Raw genomic sequence first — 25,351 nt, forward strand, 5'->3', positions numbered from 1 at the left:
GGGAAGCCAGCACATGTAGGGGAGCCCACTGTGTCTCGGCTGCCATCCTGGCACTGATGCTGCCACTTGACCACAGCTGGTATAGGAAAAAGGGGTGAGGCCCAGCTCTCCATGGCCAGCTCCGAGGCTGGCCCCATGGCTATCCAAAAGAGAACGCCCATCTTCCCCCAGTAGCACCAGTGCCATTTGTGACTCTGCAGCTAGGAGGTGGGTATGACTCAAGGGGTGAACGTCTTACATGAGATGTCTCTGAGCTCAGCAACAGAAATCCAGACCACATGCCTCAACCCAGGAAACACCAAACCACTGAGTATCAAATGGCAACTTTCCACTAGGGGCAATTCATAGCATCTCTACTACGGAGAAAAGTGACTGCACGTGGGGGCGGTGGGGGGGTGATGGGGGAGACACACCCCACAAGGCATATACTTTTGGCCTCTAGCCCCAGTATGACAAAGCCTCAGTCAACCAAAAGATGTCAGGAATCTGGGTGGGCCAGATCCATTAGCAGCCCTGCGGGAAGGGGAGGCAGAACAGCCAGAAAGACCTTGGTTTTCCCCAAATACTTTTGCAGTGTCTCATGACGCTGCCCCACACTCGATCTTCTTGGGAATCACTGAGACCTTCGCCACACACTGAAAAGGGCAAACTCTAGGACTCACCACCCAGGGAAGCTGAAACCCAGGTAGGTTGAGAGCTGGGCATACCTTGTCTTGCCGCCAACCTGGCCCTTGACAATTACTTTGTTTTGTTGAAACAAAATTTCCAATACTGTCTTATTTTCCTGAAATACACTCTTCTGCCAAAAAGAGGGCACAGGAAAAAAAAAAAAAAAAACACAGGGAGAAAGAGTCCTTCGTCAAGCTCTGGTTAACGGAGCTTTTTCTGAGTCTAAAAATCTGTCTTCTAGAGGGGTACTCAGCCTTCCGTCAATAAACTGAACAATCAAATTGTTTTAAAAAATAAATCAACTACCTTGTAAGATTGAAGAGATGAAGACAAATGCCTTTTGCTTACTAACTCTGGCTATACTAACTTCCTCTCAAACTGTTCAAGAAGTGTCGGACACCACCATGTCCAAGGTACAGATTTTATTGATATCTTTTAAAAATACAGGAAAATGTCAAAGATAAATAAGAATTCAAACCCACAAAGCCTCAGCAATAGCCAGCATCAGCTAAGCATCGGGATTCCTGATTCCATTTTGGAAAACATCAAGGAAGACAGGCGAACTCAGTGGATCTCTTTCTCAGCAAGCTGAGGCAGCCACAGCACCAGATCCAGCTCTGTATTTGCTTTTATGAGGTGCTGCCATTAATGGCAGTTTACGGCGAGCTTTACCAAAGGGAGCAAGGAAAGGGTCGCGTTTGGTACAAGGTCCTTAGGGAAATCTGGCCTCCATAAAGTTTGGCTAGCCTTAATTAAAGTGTATGTTTCTGTACTCACAGTTGTGTCAGCCTGGGTAGCTTGAACGCTCTTACAGGAAGCTGGGTAATCCTGTTTTTGCTCAGGCGAAGAGTTAGCAGTGACCGTGACAGACCATCAAATGCTCCCAACTCCAGGGTGCCAATCCGATTGCCAGCCAGATTGCTGAAATGATTCAGGAGAGAAAAGGTGGTGGATGGTCAAAGGCCTTCCTCATTTCGTTACAGACACCAGACCTCACTGGGTCTAAGCTGGGAAGATCAATTAAGACACCCGAGGGACAGGTTTCCAGTGACATGTTCTCAGCCACAGGCTTTGGACAGAGAGAAGCAGGTGTTAGGACTGTGCACCTAAGGCCTGAAGGCAAGGCCTGTTTCACAGAAAGCAAAATGGTGTCAGGTGGACACCTTTTAAGGGCCCACACTGGAGGCTTCACAAAGGTCAAGGCCTCCGGTCCCCAACGCTGGCACCTTGATGCAGCCTAAGAAAGAAATCACTCCTTGCCTTGCGGGCTTTACTGGAAAATCCATGTGCCAAACGTCACCTTCCCTGAAAAGATGGGTCACAATGACCCATAAACTAGCCTTGCAAATGGTTTCCAGAGTTACTCTGGAACAGTAATGACACAGGGAATGAAAACTCACCTGGAATTGGAAAACGTCTCTTTAGCCCAGGTTTTCAAATTCTTTCCCAGGGCAACACTTTTCCTACCAACAAGTAGTTGATTAAGTAGGTTTTAACTTTTCTCCTTCCTGTCTACCACCCATTGTGTGTGAGACAGGACATTAACATGGGTAAAAGAGAAACAGACAAATCTAAAAGGTGCCGAAAACCCACAAAACAGAGTAACTGCCCTCTCCAAATAAACCCAGTGACTTGTTTTAACAGTACATGATACTAGGAAGATAAGCACTGATAAGTTAAGCCTCGTCAGACTGCCAATGTGAATCCTCTAACCATCCTCCCTGAATCTTCTCTGGAAGCATTTGTGAGAGGCAGCCAAGAAAATAGGAAAGAAAGCAGTCTTTGTGGTCAAGATTGACCTGTATTTGAGTCCTAGACTCTCGTCTTGGAGTGCTGAGTCCCCTGGACAGGCTAAGTAACATAACATCTCCCTACCTCTGTCCCTCACCTGTCTGTAATGTCAGGATAATGCTGCAGAGTATGGACGTGCTCTATATACAGGCCCCGTCCCCACCCTGCTCAGGGAAGGTCTGCACCATCCCCACTGACTCAGCCAGCCATGACTGAGAAGGGAAGGAAGCATCCCTCCTGTGTCCAGAACTGGGTGCTGGTGAAGCTGTTACCTGGCTGGACACAAAGCGCCAGCCACAGATGGCAGAACAGAGGCACTTACAGCTCCTTTATAGGCGGTCCATGTGGAAAGCAGGTGTTCCGGACTTCCGTGATGTTGTTTGAACTCATATCCAACACTTCTAAGGAAACGTAGGCCTTCAGCATGCTCCCCTCCACGCTGCGAATCTTATTGTGCTGCCTGAAACACACCAAGGGAGGTGACTGGAGCATTTCTTTCTGCAAAGTAACTACAAGAAACTAGTATTCCTCGTCCTTCCCTGACACCTGCAACTGGCAGTTTTTTTAGACACTTTTTTTCCCTGGTTGTTTTGCTCTTTCATAGAACTACAATGCAGTGACACTCTTAAAAATGAGCTCTCCTGTTTCTCTTGCCATCATCACCTGCTGGTCAGGTGATACAGAGAATACTGGATTTTCAATCTGGGACAAGTTTGTTGAAGTTCTGTCCCTAGGCTGCCCTCTCCAAGGGCAACAACACAACAGTGACGCTGAAGACCATGTGAGACCAGCATGACCTGACCAGAATCAATAGATGTACTCACCATAAAGCATGTGCCCCGTGCAGCCAGACAGCTCCAGTCCCACTCACCCATCATCTTCAGACCTAGTCCAGGCTCATCACTTACGAGAGCCAGAGCACCACAGCCCAGAGTTCACGTCAACCAAGTTTAACACATCATTACACACCTCACATTTTACCAACACCTGCCATATACCAGATACAGAGAGAGACACAGAGGATTTAAACCAAAAATTTTTTTAAAAAGAATTACAACAAAATCCTGACAATCTAAAAAGGGAAAGAGAAGCTCACTGCTGGGTCTAATTGGAATCAAATCCCCTGAACCTCCTGACTCTACCATTAATATTAAGCATTGTGCCTCAGTTTTCTCTTCTGGAAGATGGGGCCATAACCCATCACTTCAGGGATGAGGACGATCCAGCCTGAAACCACACAAAGTATGTGATAGATGTGAAGGTAAACATTTAGTGGTCACCACCTCCCAAGAGAGGGATGTTCCACCATGATTTGTGTGCACTTTTTTTTTTTTTGAGACAGAATCTTGCTCTGTCACCAGGGTGGAGTGCAGTGGCACGATCTCAGCTCACTGCAATCTCCGCCTCCCAAGTTCAAGCAATTCTCCTGCCTCAGCCTCCCGAGTAGCTGGGATTACAAGTGTGCGCCACCACACCCGGCTAATTTTTGTATTTATTTATTTATTTTTTTAGTAGCGACGGGGTTTCACCATGTTGGCCAGTATGGTCTCGATCTCCTGATCTTGTGATCCTCCCGCCTCAGCAGGAGACAGGATTACAGAGTGAGCCACCCCACTGGGCCTGTGTGCACCTTTAATCTACTTTCTGTCAAACCCACAATCTAAACAACCAACAGTTACCAGTCAAGAGAAAGACGAATGCTAGCCAAGGTTAGAGGTAGCTAACTGCAACGCTGTGGGTTTGGCACTGCCTGGCAGAGTCAAACCACTGCAGCCCTCGCTTTAATGCTAGACATTTAGGAATCTGCTGGGTAGTGGCGCTGGGCCTCTGGGTTCCAGGCACTCGCACTCGAGCCAGTTCTGAGTAAACAGTGTCAGCGTCTCCGGCCAATCAAAGCATTCTTGAACGCAACACAAGTAAGCCAGGCGTCGCTTACCAAGTGGCATCTCCTTTAAACAAACACTTGACCGAATCAGTTCCAACAGGCATAAACAAGGACCTCTTTCCCAGAAGCTCCGGGGCTTCTCGTGGACTCCTTTGTTTTTTTCTTGAGTCTCCCAGGCCCTCAACTCCAAAGTCCATTTCCAAGGGTCCAACTCTGCACACAGAACCTCCCTGGCATGAAAGGACCCTTTCCCTTCCTCTCCTCCCCCGGCCTCAAAGCTACTTCCTTTGAGTTCTTTATTAAGTTCTTTAATAAAGATAGTCTCTTCAGTTTTCTGACTCCAAAGGAAAAAAAGGAAAGAAAACCTTTATTATGTAAAGTATGGGAAGAAAAAGAACAAGAAATAAAGGCGACAGAGCGGAGTCTTATCCGGGAACTCTGAATATGGTACCAGGGAGCCAGGAGCAGGGTCTGCGCCAGACAGAAGGGCCGGGCGCCGCCCGCCTAGAAGGGCACAAAGAGGGGGTGAGGCCTTACATCACGAAGCCGTGGGACAGCTGCAGGCCCGACATCTCTCTCAAGCCAGTTCTGTCCTCTCCCCCACCTCCTCCTCTGACTCCTCAGTCTTTGTCTGTGGTCTGGTACCTTTCGCTTCTTTCTTGTTGGTCTATTCATTCACTGAATCAAACACAGTTCGGGCCCCATTCTGCATAAAGGACACTGTGCAGAAGACAAGTCTCTTTCACCCATTGGGGAAGTTCCCCATTTGGCAGAATGGGCAGCTGTGGAGATGGGAGATGGGGGTGTGTGGGAGTGAGGGCCCCTGCGGCAGGGTCTGTGAGAGGAGCGAGGGATAGGGTTCAGCTCCGCCTGGCACAAAGTGCCAGGGCGAGTGGCTGAGGGTGTAGGATGCTGAGGCCAGGAGCTTGGATCAGATTGCAGGGCTAGTGGGGTGGGCAGGACCACAACAGCAAAAGCCTCGCCAGCCAAGCTAACAAGTTGGGAATGGACGCCACAGTGGGCCAGGAAAGAGATGGTGACCCTACCGAGAAAGGCACAGGAGACTCTCTGATTAGGTCCTGCCCGCCCTACCAGCTCCACCCTCTGATCCAAGCTGCTGGCCTCTCCCCGCCTGTCTCCTCCCTCAGCATCCTACCTTGAGACACCTGCCCTGGTGGGGGCTGAAGATGACAACTGGGGTATCAATAATGATTCAAAACGTTCTAGTTAGGAACTGGAAGATAACCACATTCATGGGCTACTGGCTACACCATCCATCCTTGCCCACTTACAGTCTATTGCCAATCCAGCAGCCAGAGAACCTGTTAAAAACAAGTCACTTCAGACACCCCATAGAACGGAGAAAACATTTGCAAATCACATCTCTAATAAAGGGCTAATATCCAGATACAAAGAACCCCTAAAACTCAACAACAGAAAACAACCAACCTGATTTTTAAAATGAGCCAAGATTCGAACAGGCCTTGTTCCAAAGAAAACACACAAATGGCCAACAAGCACGTGAGGAGATGATCAACATCACTCTTCATTTGGGAAACATAAATCACAACCACAGTGAGGTGTCACCTCACACCCACTAGGATGGCTACTACTAAACAAGAAAACAAAAAACAAACAGAAAATAACAAGCATGGGTGAGGATGTAGGGAGAATGAAACCCTGTGTGCCAGTGGTAGAAATGTAAAACAGTGGTGTACCTGCAGAAGACAGTATGAAGATTCTTCAAAAAATTAAACAGGGGTGCACCATATGATCACACAATTTCACTTCTGCATCTCAAAATAACTGAAAGTGGACCTCAAAGAGACATGTGTATACTCCTGCTCATAGGCGCATTACTTGCCACAGCCAAAGGTGGAATAGCCCAAATGTCCATCAATGTGGTACATACACGCAATGAGATTACTCAGTCTTGAAAAGAAATTCTAACACATGCTACTGAATGGATGAGCATTGAGGACATGATGCCAAGTGAAATATACCCTTCACAAAAAGACAAATACTGTATGATTCCACTTATATGAGGTAGTTAGAGTCATCAGATTCATTGAAACAGAAAGCGGAATGATAGTTTCCAGGGACTGCAGAGAACACCAAAAGACGATCTGTTGTATAATGGTGTATTAATAGATTTGTTGTTTAATGGTGTATTAATGGTCCGCTGTCATGCTGATCAAGACATATCCGAGACTGGGCAATTTACAAAAGAAAGACGTTTAATTGGACTCACAGTTCCACGTGGCTGCGGAGGCCTCACAATCATGGCAGAAGGCAAGGAAGAACAAGTCACATCTTACGTGGATGGCAGGAGGCAAAGAAAGAGCTTGTGCAGGGAAATTCCTGCTTTTAAAATCATCAGATCTCATGAGACTCATTCACTTATCATGAGAACAGTGCAGGAAAGACCCACCTCCATAATTCAATCACCTTCCACTGAGCCCCTCCCATGACACATGGGAATTATGGGAGTTACAATTCCAGATGAGATTTGGGTGGGGACACAGCCAAACCATTATCATTCCACCCCTGGCCCCTGCCAAATATCATGTCTTCACATTTCAAAACCAAACATGCCTTCCCAACAGTCCCCCAAAGTCTTAATTCATTTCAGCATTAACTCAAAAGTCCATAGTCCAAGTCTCATCTGAGACAAGGCAAGTCCCTTCTGCCTATGAGCCTATAAAATTGAAAGCAAGTTACTTACTTCCTAGATACAAAGGGGATACCAGTACTGGGTAAATACATCCATTCCAAATGTGAGAAATTGGCCAAATCAAAGGGGCTACAGGCCCCATGTAAGTCCAAAATCCAGCAGGGCAGTCATGTCTCACATCCATGTCACGCTGATACAAGAGGTGGGTTCCCATGGTCTTGGGGCAGCTCCACCCCTGTGGCTTTGCAGAATACAGCCTGCCTTCCAGCTGCTTTCACAGGCTGGTGTTGAGTGCCTGTGGCTTTTCCAGGCACATTGTGCAAGCTGTGATTGGATCTATCATTTTGGAGTCTGGAGGACAGTGACCCTCTTCTCACAGCTTCCCTAGGCGATGCCCCAGGCGATGCCCCAGTAGGGACTGTGTGGGGGTTCCCACACCATATTTCCCTTCCACACTGCCCTAGCAGAGGTTCTTCATGAGGACCCCATCCCTACAGCAACTTCTGCCTGGGCATCCAGGTGTTTCCATACATGTTCTGAAATCTAGGCAGAGGTTCCCAAACCTCAATTCTTGACTTCTGCACACCTGCAGGCTCAGCACCACATGGAAGCTGCCAAGCTTGGGGCTTTCACCCTCTGAAGCCAGGTCTCGAGCTCTATGTTGGTCCCTTTCAGCCACGGCTAGATCAAGTCCGTAGGCTGCACGCAGCACAGGGACCCTGGGCCGCCCCATGAAACCACCTTTTCCTTCTGGGCCTCCAGGCCTGTGATTGGAGGGGCTGTCACAAAGGTCTCTGACATGCCCTGGAGACATATTCCCCCTTATCTTGGTGATTAACATTAAGCTCCTCATTACTTATGCAAATTTCTGTAGCTAGCCTGAATTTCTCCTCAAGAAATGGGATTTTCTTTTCTACTACATAGTCTGGCTGCAAATCTTCCAAACTCTTATGCTGTGTTTCCCTTTTGAAATGGAATGCCTTTACCAGCACCCAAGTCACCTCTTGAATGCTTTACTGCTTAGAAATGTCTTCCATCAAATACCCTAAATCATCTCTCTTAAGTTCCAAGTTCCACAAATCTCTGGGGCAGGGGCAAAATGCCACCAGTCTCTTTGCTAAAACATAACAAGGGTCACCTTTGCTCTAGTTCCCATCAATTCCTCATTTCCATCTGAAAGCACCTCAGCTTGGACCTTATTGTTCATACACTATCAGCATGTTTGTCAAAGCCATTCAACAAGTCTCTAGGAAGTTTCAAACTTTCCCACATTTTCTGTCTTCTTCTGAGCCTCCAAACTGTTCCAACCTTTGCCTGTTACCCAGTTCCAAAGTCATTTCCACATTTTCAGGTATGTTTTCAGCAACACCCCACTCTACTGGTACCAATTTACTGTATAGGTCTATTTCACACTGCTGATAAAGACATACCTTGAGACTGGGCAATTTACAAAAGAAAGGGTTTTAATTGGACTCACAGTTCCACGTGGCTGGGGAGGCCTCACATCATGGCAGAAGGCAAAGAGGAACAAATCAAATCTTACATGGATGGCAGGAGGCAAAGAAGGAGCTTGTGCAGGGAAACTCCCATTTTCAAAACCATCAGATCTTATGAGACTCATTCACTATCATGAGAATAGCACAGGAAAGATCCACCCACATAATTCAATCACCTCTCACTGGGTCCCTCCCATAACACGTGGGAATTGTGGGAGTTACAATTCAAGATCAGATCTGGGTGGAGATACAGCCAAACCATATCAAATGGGTATGAGGTTTTAGTTTTACATGATGGAAAAAAGTTCTGGAGACTGGTTACACAACATAAATGCATTTAATACCACTGAACTCTACACTTTAAACAATACTCCAGATGGCATATTTTGTTACGTGTATTTTACCACAGTTTGAAATTAAAACCAAACATGAGTCAGTTCACAGCACTTCGCACTCTAGTGTCTCCCAAGTAAGTCCTGTCCATGGCCTCCAAGGCCCACGTGGTCTGTCACACATGCATGTCATCTCCTATTCCTCCACCTCATATGTTCTGCGCCACACTGCCTCAGGACCTTCACACCTGCTGTTCCCACTTCCTGAAATGCTGTTCCCCAGACACTTATGTCCTCACTTCCTTCTGTCTTTATTCAAATGTCACCTTCTCAACAAGGCCTTTCCTGGCCACCTTCTCTAAAATCACAAGCCCCTTTCTCTCTCTTTCTCTCTCTCTCTCTCTCTCTCTCACACACACACACACACACACACCCTTTCTTCCTTAATTTTTCTAAATAGCCCTAATTATTTATCATCGAATGGCCTCCGTGTTTGCTTATTTCTAGTTTAACACTTTGTCTTCCACCAGGATGCAGCACCGCAATGGCAAAAATGTTTGCTTTGTTCACTATTATCTTTCCAGCTGCTGGAGCAGTGCAAGGCACACAGTAGGTACTCAAGGCACACAGTAGGTACTCAATACATATCTGCTGAATGAACCACAAAGAGCCCATGCTGAATTCAGAAGGGCTGAGGCTGAACACAGATTTCAGACTCACCAGCATTTAAATAGAAGCAAACCATGCAAGCAGATGAGCTCAATCAAAACTCAGGATTGGGAGAAGAGGAAAGTTTGTCAAGTGCCCTGCGAAAGTACTGAGCCCAGGGCAGCCCCAGAGGCTGAAGAACACACACCACCTTTTCTTTCTTTCTTATTTTACTTTTAGAGAGGGGTCTTCTTATGCTGCCAGGCTGGACTTGAGCTTCTGGGCTCAAGAGATCAACCTCCCAAGTATCTGGGGCTCTGAGTGTGTGCCACCAGTTGCAGCCTTGCCACCTTTTCCTCCAGGATCTGTCTCTCTGCTCTAGAGCATAGCCCAGAACCCTGACCATACTCTTCCTGCATGCCCCATGCTCAGGATACCACTATGAAGCTCTGCACTCCTGTAGAACTTTGCATCTCCTCCCTCACAGAGCAAGAGCCTCACTGCATTAGATGTGTCTGTGTACTCTGGCAATTCCATTCAGGGTCAAGGAGTTCTTCCTGGTCTGGAACATAGCACAGCACTGTGGAACAATATGCTGTGAGTGTCTCCCTTCTCAAGTTCAAATCCCAGTTATCCCACTCACAGGTGTGAGCCTCAGAAGAGCCCCCTCTGTCAAGTGATCCGTAAAGTTCATATACCCCATGGGCTGATGTGACCTGACATGTAAGAATTGCTCAATAAAATGAGTTCTTGTTTTTATAGTAGTCATATTTGTGTCACGAGAGCCAGGATAAGGATCTAGTTGATAGGAGGTACTCTGGAAAAAGAATAAATAAAATTAATGACTGGTTCTTGTCTACTTCTCTGATATATTTCAATGCAAACAGGCAGCTCTGGCTCCCCTCTCTGGAACCAAGGGCTGACTCAGAGCTCTCATTCTTAACTTCAAGCATAAAAGATGCCTGCTCCAGCTGGAGAGTGTCAAACCCAGCCACTGGGAAGACCCATGCTTCAAAGCAAATCCCAGACTGCAACTTCTGCAGAATTCAGGGTGGCTAGAGATCTGACAGATTCCCCAGCATCTGGATGACCCCACCCCCACTCCCACAGCAAGTAGAACCCGGCTTACATCCCTAACCCAAGCCCACCAAACCCCATCAACCCCATCACTCCAGAGGTAGCTTGCTGATCTAAGGTACTCCTTCTTAGATCAGGAGGTCTCCGCTCCATGAAGGTTAGAGAAAACAGCTGGCATTCAAACCCCTGCAGGGAAGCCCTCACACCTCCTGCCTGAGAGTCAATGCCATGGAAACGTGTCTGCTGCCCTGGCTCAATCTCTGGCATTCCACCTTCAGGAAACTATCCATGTTTTCAAAGCCACATGCAAACCCAAGTGGTCATCATTTTCACTCCTTTAACATAACAAACTGCACAGCTCCCAAGAAGATACATACCTCTCTTTATTACCCCTGAACAGCTGACCAAGTAATAAACACTTTTCATGTATACAGCAGATCCTGGGCAAAGCATCGATGACCTCACACAGCAATCTAACAAAGTAGGTACTATTAGCTCTATAGGCAGTCCCTGACCTACGATGGTTCAACTTAACAATTTTTTGACTTCACTATGGTGCAAAAGCTATACACATTCAGTAGAAATTGTACTTCAAGTACCCATCAATCATTCTGTTTTCCACTCAATACAGTATTCAATAAATTACATGAGATATTCAACATTTTATTTATAAAATTGGCTTTGTGCTAGATGATTCTGCCCACCTGTGGGCGAATATGAGTGTTCTGAGCATGTTTAAGGTAGAGTAGGCTAGGTTGTGGTATTCAGGAGGTTAGGGGTATTAAATGCATTTTTGGCTTAATGATATTTTCCACTTAGGATGAGTTTATCTGGACATAACTCCATTGTCAATTGAGAAGCATCTATACTTCGGCAATTGAAGAAAGTGAGGCTCAGAAGTCTGCTGGAACTTGCCCAAGGTCACACAGCTGGGAAGCAAGGGGAGCTGGGATGCAGCCCAGGGGAGCATGACCCTATCTAGCCAATGCGAGAGGCTCTCCTGGCATGTTAAGGGCACTAGCCCAGATTCCACCTGTAAACTTCCAAAGCTTGGCTAATTCTCAATGTTAGCTGGCCTTTCTCAGTCAACGCAGACTGTTCTATGGCAGCCTGGTTTCAGCCAGGTGGCCCAGCTCTCACATCAGCTTCCCAGAGTCCTGCGTGAGGAGCAAATGTGCACATGTTACCGAAGCTTCATGTTACTGAAACTCAGCAAATAAGGCAGAAGAAGCTGAAGTTTTTACTTTGGATGTTCCAGATGGAAAGAACAGAGCAGTGCCTTTGAGATCTTGATAGATCTGCCATCAAGGGAGAACTAGTATCTTTATTGTTAGGGAAGGTAAGCTACAAAGGGATCCACTTAAGTTTACCAAAAAAAGGTGAGGATGGTGCAAGGCAAGAGGACAGTGTTGTGCTAGGAATAGTTCTTACTGACCTCCTCATCAAAGGAACAGTGAAGCCTTTCTCTGCAACCAGACAAAACGGGTGATTCTGCACTTACGGGAACTGGGGGAACACTTACTGTGTAGTGGCCAGGTCATGTGGCATTCGCCTCCAACCACACTGTAAGTTTACCCCTTGGGCTGCCCTCTGGAGCGAGGAAAACTTAATACAGCCGAAGTCTATTAAACCAACACCTGTTAAACGCTTCAAAAATAAAATCAGTCTTCAAAGGCGGAAAGCAGGCGAGATAAGCTCTCCCCACTTGGCTACATTTTCAGAACTGATGTTAAATTAGACAGTGAAACAGATGGAGGCATTTGAAACCAACATTTAAAACTTCTTCTCATAAGTGATTGTTCCACTACGGTTCTGTGAAAGTCTGGTTTACAAGGTATTCCCGTTAGTGGTGGTAAAGATTTCTTGTCACAGATAACAGCCAGGAAGAAAGGGCAAGGAGATCAAAGGCAGCTGGGACAAGGTGGGTCAAGTGGGTAATTTCTGACCACTGAAATTATGCACCTATTTTCTACACCAGGGGTCAGCAAACTTATTCTACATTGGGCCAGATGGTAAATTTTTAGGCTTTGTGGGTCATACTATCTCTGTCATGACCACACAGTTCTGCTGTTATAATGTAAATTACAACAGCAGCCAGACAATATGTAAATGAATGTGTGGCAATAAAACTTATTATAAAATAATTTTATTAAAAAAATAAAACTTGATTTACAAAAACAAGCAACAGGCCAGGATTGGGGCCACTGCCTGTAGTGTGCTGACCTTGTCAACACTATGGCAACCAGTTCGTGTTTCTTGGGGTGGGTGGGTGGGGGCAGAGATCCCGACTCTAATTCTTGCTCTTATGCAACTTTGGAACTGTGTACAAATCACTCTTTCTCTATCTCATGTAACCACCTGCAAAAATGATGAAATAGCTCTTAACGGCAGAGAGGAAACTTTCCTGTTGTCCCTCCAGTGCCCAAGTCAGACTTCACTAATCACGGTCTTTTCTACCAATGTCCTTCCATGTCTTTAGAAAGTGAAATGGAACCTAAGTCTCTATCACTGTTATGTTCCTCAAGAGATCATTCGGGTTCCTTACTGGAGCCAGTGAAGATAGATGGGCAAACAGTTACCTTACAGAAGACAGAGTTCCACATTGTATCCTTACTCATTTTAGTTCCGCCAATTAGTCCGAAACCTACTGAAGCTGGCCAATTCCCCATCCCTAAGATCTAAGCAGCTGTGCCCTATTCACTCTCCAGACGATTACCGTGATTCACGAAGTCCACAGTCAACTACTTAAGCATAGACTCCTACCGGAAATGGCAAATCTGCTGTAGTTTTACTTCAAGACCAAACTCTTAACACATCTTACTCAATGAATAGCAAAATAAAAAAATAGCAAAAAAAAAAAAATAGCTTCGCCCGAACCTCTAGCTAGAAAAATAAGTTTCATAAAATCTAGCCCTGGAATGGGGGGAAAAAAAAAAACATTAACATCCCCAGCCCCCATTACCTCCAAAGTGACCCTGGCAGACAGATTTAATCAAACTCCACAGCCTGCAGCACTCTGCCCACCATGGTGCTGCAGTGGATTTCTTACCAAGGCTCAGCACCACATACTCAGTGTCACTGCCCACACACAGCAGGCACTCAAAATAATCTGAAAAAATGAAAGCATGCACACATTCATATAAGCCTTCTGAGGCTACAGTGTAGCTTAACAACATATCATATGTGGAATCCACACAATGTGAGACCATTTGAAACCGTCATATTATTGACTGGAGATGAAACTTAGTACAGTGCACACGATCCCTGATGCCTGCCTAAGGGGGTATACTTTATGACTGCAAATGCCAAAAAGCATTAGCTATTTCAAAAACACACAAGAAGGTGATGATTTCTCCTTTGACAGAGGATACAGGCTGGGAACAGTGACTCAGGCCTGTAATTCCAACACTTTGGGAGACCACAGTAGAAGGACTATAGCTGGGCGTGGTGGCTCATGCCTAAAATCCCAGCACTTTGAGAGGCAGAGGCAGGGCATCACGAGGTCAAGAGATCGAGACCATCCTGGCCAACCTGGTGAACCCCCGCCTCTACTGAAAATACAACACTTAGCTGGGCATGGTTGCACACACCTGTAGTCACAGCTACTCAGGAGGCTGAGGCAAGAGAAACGCTTGAACCCGGGAGGCGGAGATTGCAGTGAGCTGAGATCGTGCCACTGCACTCCAGCTTGGTGACAGAGCAAGACTCTATCTCAAAAAAAAAACAAACAAAACAAACAAACAAACAAAAAACGTAGAAAGACTGCTTGAAGCCAGGAGTTTGACACCAGCCTGGGCAACACAGTGAAACCCCCACATCTCTTTAAAAAAAGAAAAAAATTTAAAATAATAATAATACAGCACTATCAGACAGGCCATATGGCCAAATGTTGGCAGTTGTTTTGTTTGTAAAGATTTTTATTGAAATACAACAGTCATACTGAGAAGTATATATACTATGAGTATAGAGTTCAGTGCATTTTTACAAAATGTAGAGAAAAATTTCAGCACCCTAGAAGCTTTTCTTCCTCCTGTCTCCTGGATATTCCTCCCAAAAGAAACCTCTAACTTCTACCATCCACAATTAATTCTATTTCCATACTGTAGAGCCACAAAACTGTTCTGAATATACGCTTTTTTATCTGGCTACTTTCACTCAACATTTTTTATGAGGCACCTGGGTTGCTGCATTAGCAGTAGTTAATTCTTTTCTGTCACTGTATAACATCTCTATTGACAGAACACACAGCAATTTATTTTTTCATTCTATTGTTTTACATTTTTCATTCTACTGTTGACGGACATTGAGTTATTTCCAATTCAGGCTATTGCAAAAATCACAGCTACGAACACGGATATGTCTTCTGCACGTGCTTTCTGGTGCATATCTGCATGCATTTTTGGCAGGCGTGCAATGTCAGGTCACTGAGCTTGCATATGTCTGGCCTTAGTAGACACTAGCAGTTTTCCTTTAAACCAAGTCCCCCAGGGTTGAAATGAATCTGAAAACCATTAGCTCCAAGTGCCCCGTTTCATGCTGCTTCATTTGACCACATTCTCAGATGCCACTGCCTTCATGTGTCCCCTTTCTGACTCCCCAAAAAACACTTTAGGAATACAGCCTGGGGCCACTGAAAATGGCCACGCTCAATCTAATCTTGTTCAGTTGTCCAACAGAATTTTTTTTTTTTTTTTGAGACGGAGTTTCGCTCTTGTTACCCAGGCTAGAGTGCAATGGCGCGATCTTGGCTCACCGCAACCTCCGCCTCCTGGAGAAATTTTTTTTAATAAGTGAGGACCTAATGGTCACCAAAAAACAACAACAACAACAACAACAACAACAACAACAACAAAACCCAAGAGTAATTCTAACTCTCAAACTGGCAAGAAATAATGCGACGCTAAAGTCCACATCTTATGTTAATGTACTTGTGCCAGGACCAACCCCCCATTTACAACTTGAAAATTAAGATGAGATATTTTTCAAGAACAAGTGAGTACAGAAGAGCTTTCCTAAGCTGATTTGAAGAAAAGTCTCTTTCTCACAATGACAGTTGAAACCATTTCCCTCTAGCCTGTTTTACATCCATCTTCTTAAAAATTAAAATCAAAATCATTTGTTCTGTTGCAGAAATTGATCACCTGCTCAAAGAACTGCTGTCTTGTAAGAAACAGCCCAGCTTGGGTTATTTGCTGGACAGGAAATGAGAATCAGAATAAGCAGGTCTCTCTCTCTCTTGCTTGCTCCCTCTCTCTTCCCCTGCTGCTGGTGAATCACCAGTTCCCTGGGGAATTTTGGCAGATTCTCAGCCTGGCTGCAGATGACGTTCCGGATCTGTTTATTCAGGTGGAGATTGGATAAAAAACAAGAGCAGCCCAGTGGCGGGATAAACAGCCTCCGCCAGCAAGGGTCAACCTCTCCAAAGGCAGGACTAGGCTGTGTCAACCAACCTCCCAACCCGTTCACTTCCTTTAGGCTCACCCTCCCCTTTGGGTCTTCAACACATAGTTTCCATTAACTCCTTGCAAAGACGACCCAATGTCCTATCCCCAAGAGTGCATGCATGGCCCCAGGGACTTTGCTACAGAAAATCACATTTGGTTCTCCCGCCCATCCGCTTATACCCATTGAACTGGAAGCCCTGGATACCTGAAATGAAGAAATCTAGGTATGATCAAGAGCCAGCCACCACAATTCTGTGAAGTCTAAAGTGACCCAACCCATGAATGACTGCAGATCACCAGGACCCAATCCAAACTACCAAAATGTTTGCATTTAAGATGTGCAAGTAACAACAACAACAAAACTCCTAATACACGTTGTTAAGTAAAAGATGCCATCTGAAAAGACCACCAATTGTATAATTCCAAATATGCGACATTCTGAGAAAGGCAAAACTATAGAGACAGTAAAAATATCTAATTGCCAGAGGTTGGGAGGAGAGATATAAATAGATTCAGCACAGGGGATTTTTAGGTCAGTGAAGCTATTCTGTATGATGCTATAATGGTGAGCACATATGATCATACATTTGTCAAAACCACGACTGCACTCTAATGTCAACTATAAGCTTTAGTTAGTAATACTGTAATGTATCAATACTGACTCATCAATTTTAACAAATGTACCACACTAATGCAAGATGTTAATAATAGGGGAAACAGGGTGGATGTGTGTGTGTGTGTGAGGGGAATGGCATATGGGAACTCTCTGTACTTTCCACTCGATGCTTCTGTAAATCTACAACTGCTATAAAAGTCTACTAATTAAAAACAAAACCAAACAAGACCTCCTAAAGTATTAGTCCTGAGGTCTTCACAGGGCAGAATGTAAGCTGCACATGGGCTAGGATTTTTTAGTTTATCGTATGAATGCTATAGCCTTAGTCCCCAGAATAATGCTTAGAACTTAAAAGGTGCTCAATCGATATTTGTTGAATAAACAAACAAATTACAACTTTAGTTCAATGTCCTACATTCACCACAACAAACCTGAACCAAGGAACATTATTCAGAAAAAACACAAAACAAAAAACTCTGAAGCAGGAGCAATCAACCAATTAAAAACTTTTAAAAAGAAAGCAATTTAAGATACACCTGTGGAGTTAACTTCCCCCCCCCCCCAAAGGTAGGGAAGCTGACAGACCTGTTTAAAAGTAAATGTCAAACAGGATGAACTTTCAAACAGCATGGGTTGGGGTTACTTATGCACTTCCCACATTCAACTGAACCCCAAACACTGGCTGGCCCTCACTGGCTCACCAGGCTTAGAATGTTGAGACAGTTATGCCTGCCCAAGGCTGGCCAACAATCTCTCCCTCACCCACTTCTAGCAGCAGCCAGGCCCTGCCTGAGGTCCCCATCTGCATGCCTCCCCTAGGACTTCCACAATGACACTGCTGACCCAAGGAAGCTGTACAAACCACATCTGGATCACATTCCCCAGGGAGAAAGGCTGCGCCATCCTAACACTAACAGGCTTGAGGAGTTAGTTTCATGTCCACAGGGAGGTCAGCTGTCTTGGCATCTGGAAATGGCAAAGCAGTACCAAGTTGGGCCAAACGATGAAAAGCCAGGCCCAAACTGGGCCAGAGATGAACAATGGGCCACTTCCACCAGAATTCCTAACCACATATGGGCATGTCTCGGTCAGAAGAGCCAAACGTGTTTACTGCTTTTGCTCAGGGCCAGCAAGGCAACTCGATTATCTGCATGTGTCAATACATCCCTATTTTCTTCCCTCTTTGTTTTCCTTTCCCTGATGACCTGCTACCCTACACCCCACCATACTGATGGTGTTCCCTCCACAATACCGAGACACCGCCACAAGATCTCAGCCCTCATGGAGCACAGGTCTCATCCTGGAAGTTGGCAGAGCACCGGGGCTATCAAGCTGTGTCATGTGGAGCCACCTACCCCGGCAAAACCAGGGAGCCCAGGAACAGCACATCGGAACTGGACCCCTCTCATTTCCCTTTGAGAACAAGGCTAAATGTACTTTCCCTACAATTGTCAAGGTATGTGTGTCCCTGCCTGTTCAGCTCTGCCCCTTGAGGGAAGGAGGAAAGAAAACCAGGACACAGAACAAGAGGCACAGATTTGCCAGACTCAAAGGGCTGAGTAACTGTTTCTAGCCAAGAAAAGCGTAAAGGGTGAGATGACAACGATTAAGAACAAGGTGATGAGAGTGCCCCTTAAGGCCAGAAGCTAATCGCAGACATTTTAACCAAGGAGCGTCCCCACCACCCACATGGAGAGTGTCAAGAGGCTGCCATGCGTGGTTTTCCTCCAAAGAAGAATCCACCAATTAGGGCGAGGTGGGAAGTCTCGAGCCCAGGGGTGTGAAATGATGGATACTGCACTTCACAGAGCAAGGATCTCCTCCGCCCAAGTTCCACAAGGACTGGTCAGCAACTGGGGGTGTCCAAGACCAATGAGCTCTGACATGGTCGTGGTCTCTGCTCCTCTGACCTCACCAACTACGACCTGAAAAAATGGAACCACTGATGAAAAACATGCTGACTTTACACCAAATTCCCCAAGGGATCAGAATGAACCTCCTTCTCACGGCCACCCTTCCATCTCAGCCTTGGGCAAAGGGGTCTGCAGTACTCACGGACCTGAAAACTATCCATGCCCTCATGCTAAACCAAAAGCAGGGCACACAGCCCACCAATTCGCATGACTGCCACTGTCCAGAAGATGCAAGCAGGAAAAAAGGGAGGTAATACAGTATGTTGCTCTCACAGTATGATGACAGTGGAATCCCCACCCCATTTTTGCATACTGCTTGTCAATTATGTGACATTAAATTTATATTTACAAAGCAGTTAATGAAAACGTAGACACTGAACTTTGAGACCTAATCCTTAAGTGCAGAGCAGACTAAGAAGTGTGATGGAGAGCTGTGTAGGGTTGGTACAGTCCAGGGTGGCCTGAGCAGTTAAACCACGTCTACCAGGTATAAAGGAGGGTTTTCCATGCAGAACCTCCTCCTGAATCCCCTTCCCCCGACCCTCTCATGGCACACAAGCCTGCTCCACATGGTGCAAACTTCAAAAGGCCTTTGTAGCTGGAGTCTGGAATGGAGCCCTGGCGCTTCTGTGGCCTCCGGGAAGTGGTTCCAATGCTGCACAGGGCCGTGGATCTCCAGGGAGCTTGCCCTTGATGTTCAGCTACCGAGGAGGCACACTGCATTTTCTTTCTCAGTAGAAGGGGTAGCAGGAATAGCCATCCTGATAGGAACAGTGGCAACAAATCTAATGTTTTGTTAGTGCTTACCAGCAGCTAGGTGCTGGCTTAACTCTTCACAACTTCCCTCGTTTAATCTTCAAGACAACCCCAGAGGTGGCCACTATTACCATCCCCATTTTACAGATGGGGATGCTAAGCCACGGAAAGGTCAACTCACTTGCTGAAGGTTACATGGCAGGAAGCAGTGTAGCTGGGATTGGAGCCCAGAATAGGAATCCATATCCTACACTCCTACTCAGGTTGTGGAGCTGCCTCATAAGGGAAGCAAGCAGAAGAAACCCTGAGGAAGATAGCTTCTCTGGATAGTACCCCATACCTCCCATCTCTTTTCAGCATCCACCAGGGAGGGGCCACACCGTGTGATTGGAACAGAGGCAGGACCTGACCCTGCAGATATAGAGGGAACAAGATGGGGAACGTCCCATCGCAAGCCACTGTACATCCCTAGTCCTGCAGGGGGACCCACACACCTCCACACCCGTATGTGGGCTTCCAAGCCCTCAGCCCACAGCATGTCAACACACCATTGCCGGAGGGCCCAGCCAGACCGCCTCTATTTATATTTAGGATGACTGGACTGGTCAGTGGCTGTGTCCCCATCCTAAATAGGTGGGTGAGAGTGGCTCTTATTTCCTCAGGCAGTAAGTATAACAGCACAGAACTGAGCACTCTCCAGGGAATAGAAGAAAGTTGTTCACTCATTGCTTACCACCATGCCAAAGAAGGCACCACCTACTCCAGAATCAAAAAGGTTAAGACCCTGGTCTGGAGTTACCCAGCTAATCAAGATGCAAGCATAGGTATCCTCTGACTCCAGGCTGTGCCACTCTCTGGAGTGACAGTAGCACAATAAGCCAGACCAGACAGGCTGTGGCTATAAGGACAGAGAGGGAACTGTGAGTGCTGCAGTGCTAAAGGTCCCTCTGGGGTCACACATGGGTCCCTAACCTCTACTGGCCACTGGCACATTCTGAGATTCACATGCCAGCTTCCTGACAGCTCTGCAGTTCCAGGCAAATGAGGAAGCTGTTTCAGCACTTGGCTGTAGCCTCTAAGACAAGATCCTCCCCTCTTCTGGGGAGTGATACCACTGATGTGCCTTTAAAAATAAAACCAGGCCTGCTTCCTTCCCCATCTGAAACACTTTGATCTCCCGATCACGTATTTAGAATATCTCTTACCACGCAATTTCCCAAGCCTTCGGCATATGAACTTGACAGTACTTCGGGAGGGTTAAGGACATATACGGGAGGGATTACAGAGTTGGCCCTTCAATGCAGCCCTTCTTCGACCACCCCAAAAATGACTTGTTACAACATAAAAGTGGCACTGTCTGCAGCACCTCTTCTCTGCACCCCAGAACCATCTCACCCCTTGCCCTGCCCATGCTGGGATCCTATGAAAAGCAATACGTGCTCTGTTTCTTTCATAACTTCAAGTTTCTTCCTTATTTCACTCTTTTTTTTTTTTTTTGAGACGGAGTTTCGCTCTTGTTACCCAGGCTGGAGTGCAATGGCGCGATCTCGGCTCACCGCAACCTCCGCCTCCTGGGTTCAAGCAATTCTCCTGCCCCAGCCTCCTGAGTAGCTGGGATTACAGGCACGCACCACCATGCCCAGCTAATTTTTTGTATTTTTAGTAGAGACGGGGTTTCACCATGTTGACCAGGATGGTCTCGATCTCTCGACCTTGTGATCCACCCGCCTCGGCCTCCCAAAGTGCTGGGATTACAGGCTTGAGCCACCGCGCCCGGCCCCTTATTTCACTCTTTAAAAAACATATCATCATGAACTTACATGCAAAACATAAAACTAAAGAACTTCAAAGAGAAAACACAGGAGAAAAATCTTTGGGATCTATGGTTAAAGTTCATAGACCTGATGCTAAAAGCACAATCAATAAAAGGAAAAATTAACACATATTCAGCTTTGTCAAAATTAAAAGTGTTTGTTCTGTGAAAGAATCTGCTAAGATGAAAAGACAAGCTACAGATTAGGAGAAAGTATTTACAAACCAGATATCTAACAAAGCACTAGTATCCAAAATATATAATCAGACTATATAAACATTTCACAAAACTCAAGAGCGAAACAATAACAAAAACCACCTAAAAAATCCAATTAGAAAATGAGCAAAAGGCATAAATGGACATTTTACCAAAACGAATCTGCAGGTGGCAAATAAGCAAATGAAAAGATGCTTAACACCACTGGTCATCAAGGAAATACAAATTAAAACCATGATGAGATATCACTACACACCTATCAGAATGCCTAAATTAAGAAAATAGAACACCAAAGCCAGGTGATGTGGCTCACATCTGTAATCCCAATACTTTGGGAGCCCGAGGCGGGTGGATCACTTGAGGTCAGGAGTTCAAGAGCAGCCTGGCCAACATGGCGAAACCCCATCTCTACTAAAAATACAAAAATTAGCCAGGCGTGGTGGCACAAGCCTGTAATCTCAGCTTCTCAGGAGGCTGAGGCATGAGAATCACTTTAACCCAGGAGGCAGAGGTTGCAAGGAGCAGAGATCATGCCATGCCACTCCAGATTGGGCAACAGAGCAAGACTCTGTCTGAAAAAAAATTTAAAAAAACACACCACCAAATGCTGACCATAATGTGGAGAAACTGAATTGCCTATACATTGCTGGTAGGAATGTCAAATGGTATGGCCATTTTGAAAGAGTCTGAGTTTCTTAAAAAAAAAAAAAAAACTAAACATACAACTCCCATATGACCTGTTAATTGCACTCCTGGGCATTTATCCCAGAGAAATGAAAATTTATGGTCATAGACAAAAACATTCAAACATGAATGTTCATAGCACTATTTTTTGAAAAACAGCCCCAACTGGAAACATTCTAGATGCCCTTCATCAGGTGTATGGTTAAGCAAAGTATGGCACATCCATACCATGAAATACAACTCTGTAATTAAAAAGGAATGAAAAGACAAACACAAAAACCTAGAAGAATCTCCAGGGAATTATGCTGAGTGAAAAAAGGCAATCCCAAAAGGTTATCCATACTTTATGACTTCATTACATAAAACTAAATGAAGAAACTACAATTTGGAGAACACATTAGAAGTCAACCAAGGGGGCTGGGTATGGTGGTTCAAGCCAGGCACTTTGTGAGGCTGAGGCAAGCAGCTCACTTGAGGTCAGGAGTTAGAGACCAGACTCGCCAACAGGGTGAAACCCCACCTCTACTTAAAAAAAAAAAAAATAGCCAGTTGTGGTGGTGCATGCCTATAATCCCAGGTACTTGGGAGGCTGAGGCAGGAGAACTGTATAAACCTGGAAGACTGAGGTTGCAGTGAGCCAAGATTGCACCACTGCACTCCAGCCTGGGCAACAGAGCGAGACCGTGTCTAAAAAACAAAAAACAAACAAACAAAAAGCAACCAAGGGTGTGAGGGCAAGAGGTATATGACTGTGGCCATAAAGGGGCAACATGAGAGATCCTTGTGATGATACAAATATTCTGTATCCTGACTGCATCGATGTCAGTATTCTGGTTATGAAAAGTTTTGCAGCCAGATGTGATGACTTTGGGAGGCCAAGGTGGGCAGAGCACTTGAGGTTGGGAGTTTGAGACCAGTATGGACAACATGATGAAACCCCATCTCTACTAAAAATATAAAATTAGCTGGGGCATGGTGGCCTGTGCCTGTAATCCCAGCTGCTCAGGAGGCTGAAGCAGGAGAGTCGCTTGAACCTGGGAGACGGAGGTTGCAGTGAACCAAGAACGTGTCATTGCACTCTAGCCTGGGTAACAAGAGTGAAACTCCATCTCAAAAAAAAAAAAAAAAAAAAAAAAAGTTTCGCAAGATGTCACCATTGGGAGAAACTGGGTTAAGGGTATATGAGGAATCTTTCCATATTATTATTTTTAACTGCATGTGAATCAACAATTAACCCAAAGTATAATTAAAACAACAGTACAAATGTGTCATGGCATTCATGGTGGAATCAGAGGGAAGGTCTAGGGGAGTTCCCAGAGGAATCAGCCTTCCCGCTACTTTACTTCGTCTCCAGCCTTCCTTCAAACCAGCAGAAACTTACACAGTATGACTCAGGTCTCATAGCCAAGCACCAACTACCGCTGGGCTCTGTGTGATTTCTGAAATCTGGGGATATGCAAGAACTGTTTAATTACTTCCCACCATTTAGGAAAGGGCTGAGGGCTGGGACTCCTAGAGACAAGGCTGTTGCCGATACAGCTGAGGACAGCTACCGTGGCCCCTGCCTGGCATTAGAGGTTGTCACCCAGCCCTGTGTCTTCTGCCAACACTACCTGGCCAAGGAAGAGGGTGTGCCAGATGTGCATACCCAGAAAGTGGCAGATGCAGGCTGCCAGACACCAGACTCCCAAAGTATCATCCCTCAAATACTGGCCTTGGGAGGTGTCCCATGAAAAGGGTTCTGGGCACAGCCAAGTTAGGGGAGGGGCATCTCCTCCACCGCCTCTTGCAGACTCCCCCAGCAGGTCAGCAGAGGAAAGCAGCTCAGGACTGATAATAAGGACATCTTTCACTCGGCTTGATTAGGCATTTGCTAAATTTACATGACCACAAAATCCTTTTTTCATCAAACAAACGTTAACATCACACAGAACAAGTATTCCAGGTGGCTCACTACTTACTATCTGTGGAAAACACCACCTCTCTCCCCCTCACTAGAGGTCAAAAGAGATAGAATGGAGAGCTCTGAGGGTCTGGTGCCAGCCTCCAAATGAAGCCAAACTGTGACAAGCCTGCACAGGAAGAACTGAAGGGGAGGGGGGAATGCATGCCCGTGGTAGGAAAGTCTAAACTTCATGGATGTGCGCTTAGGCAGGGAAGCAGCACTCTCCCCTGCCAGGAGGACATGAGGAGTGGAGTTTATCATTCTCTAGGTAAGCACCTCTCATGCTCCTGAAATCTCCCTCCCTACCTCTGAAAGAAAATGAAAACATAATACAGCTATGATGAAATAATCTTAGGAGGACCTCCTCTGCTTGTCCTTGGAGACACAAAAGGAATGTCAGGCATGAAAGGCTCTGAAATGTCCTGTAGGAAAGAAAGGTGCTCACCTTCAACTCTGGGTTTTCTGAACTTTTTCACCACAGGGCACTCTCTTTCCTCAACGCACCTACTGGCACCTCTAGAACCCAGGCACTCCTTACCATAATCCTTTATGCAGCCTGCTGCACCTCCCTCATTTTCCTTCCATCTCTGCGGGGGGTGGGGGGAATCGGTGGCAACTACCAGCATAGGCTGGATGCCTGCAAGGATCTGCAGTGACTGTCCACCTTCACTGCAGAGAAAGCCTTTCCAAAACCACCTGCTGGCCCCTCAAACAAGCAAGCAGAGACTGGGAGAGCTCTTCTCTGACACATCCATGGTGGGATAAAAGCAATTTCTCATCTAAGCAAACTGAGGCTGGGAAAGCAGCCGCTGACGTGGCAGAATCAAGACTCAAACCCCAATAATGAGCCCTGGGGGTAAGCCCTGTCCACCTCTGGTCCAGGTGGCCTCTCACATGGCAGTTACCACTAATACTTTTTCTCCCATGACACCCTGCCTGACTCTTCAGTAAATCCAGGAAAGCCAAGTCTTATCTCCTGGCTGAAGAGCCATTCCTCCAGGACTCCCCAGCAAGCCATTTCTACTATTACGTGCCCAAGCCTGTCTCTCCACCTCCAATAAATGTCTAAAGCAACCTACTGTCTGCCCTGTACCTCACAACTGCTTATCCTTGAGATGATCCTTTCACTTGGTCCATCCGAGTTATTCATCCACACACGAATGGGATAGCTGCTACGTGCAGCTGCTGCAAGGAAAGATGAATGCGGCCACTGCACCATCGGCCCCTCACCCCAGCCCCCAAGGAGACAGAGAGATGTAATGGGTGCACTGGCAGAGGGGAATGTGATGTCATCAGGGGAGGAGGTCAGGAGAGGGCCAGCCATTCCCGACCAAGGTGGCAAAATAAACCCAGCACAGCATCCAGAGTCACAGCCAGTGAAGGCTTTTGTTA

At 46.1% G+C, this 25,351-nt stretch overlaps 1 protein-coding gene across 1 annotated transcript in view; it reads right to left on the reverse strand.

The window, feature by feature from the left end:
- LRIG1 (leucine rich repeats and immunoglobulin like domains 1) overlaps nucleotides 1-25,351 on the reverse strand; it is a 123,401-nt gene that overhangs the window by 34,963 nt on the left and 63,087 nt on the right. The window contains exons 4-5 of the mRNA XM_003940204.4: nucleotides 2,783-2,920; nucleotides 1,447-1,590 (exon numbers count right to left, since the gene is read on the reverse strand). Of these exons, the coding sequence (XP_003940253.3) occupies nucleotides 1,447-1,590; nucleotides 2,783-2,920 (282 nt within the window). The remainder of the gene's footprint in view (nucleotides 1-1,446; nucleotides 1,591-2,782; nucleotides 2,921-25,351) is intronic.

This window comes from Saimiri boliviensis, chromosome 8 (assembly GCF_048565385.1).
Source record: "Saimiri boliviensis isolate mSaiBol1 chromosome 8, mSaiBol1.pri, whole genome shotgun sequence".
Classification (NCBI taxonomy): domain Eukaryota; kingdom Metazoa; phylum Chordata; class Mammalia; order Primates; family Cebidae; genus Saimiri; species Saimiri boliviensis.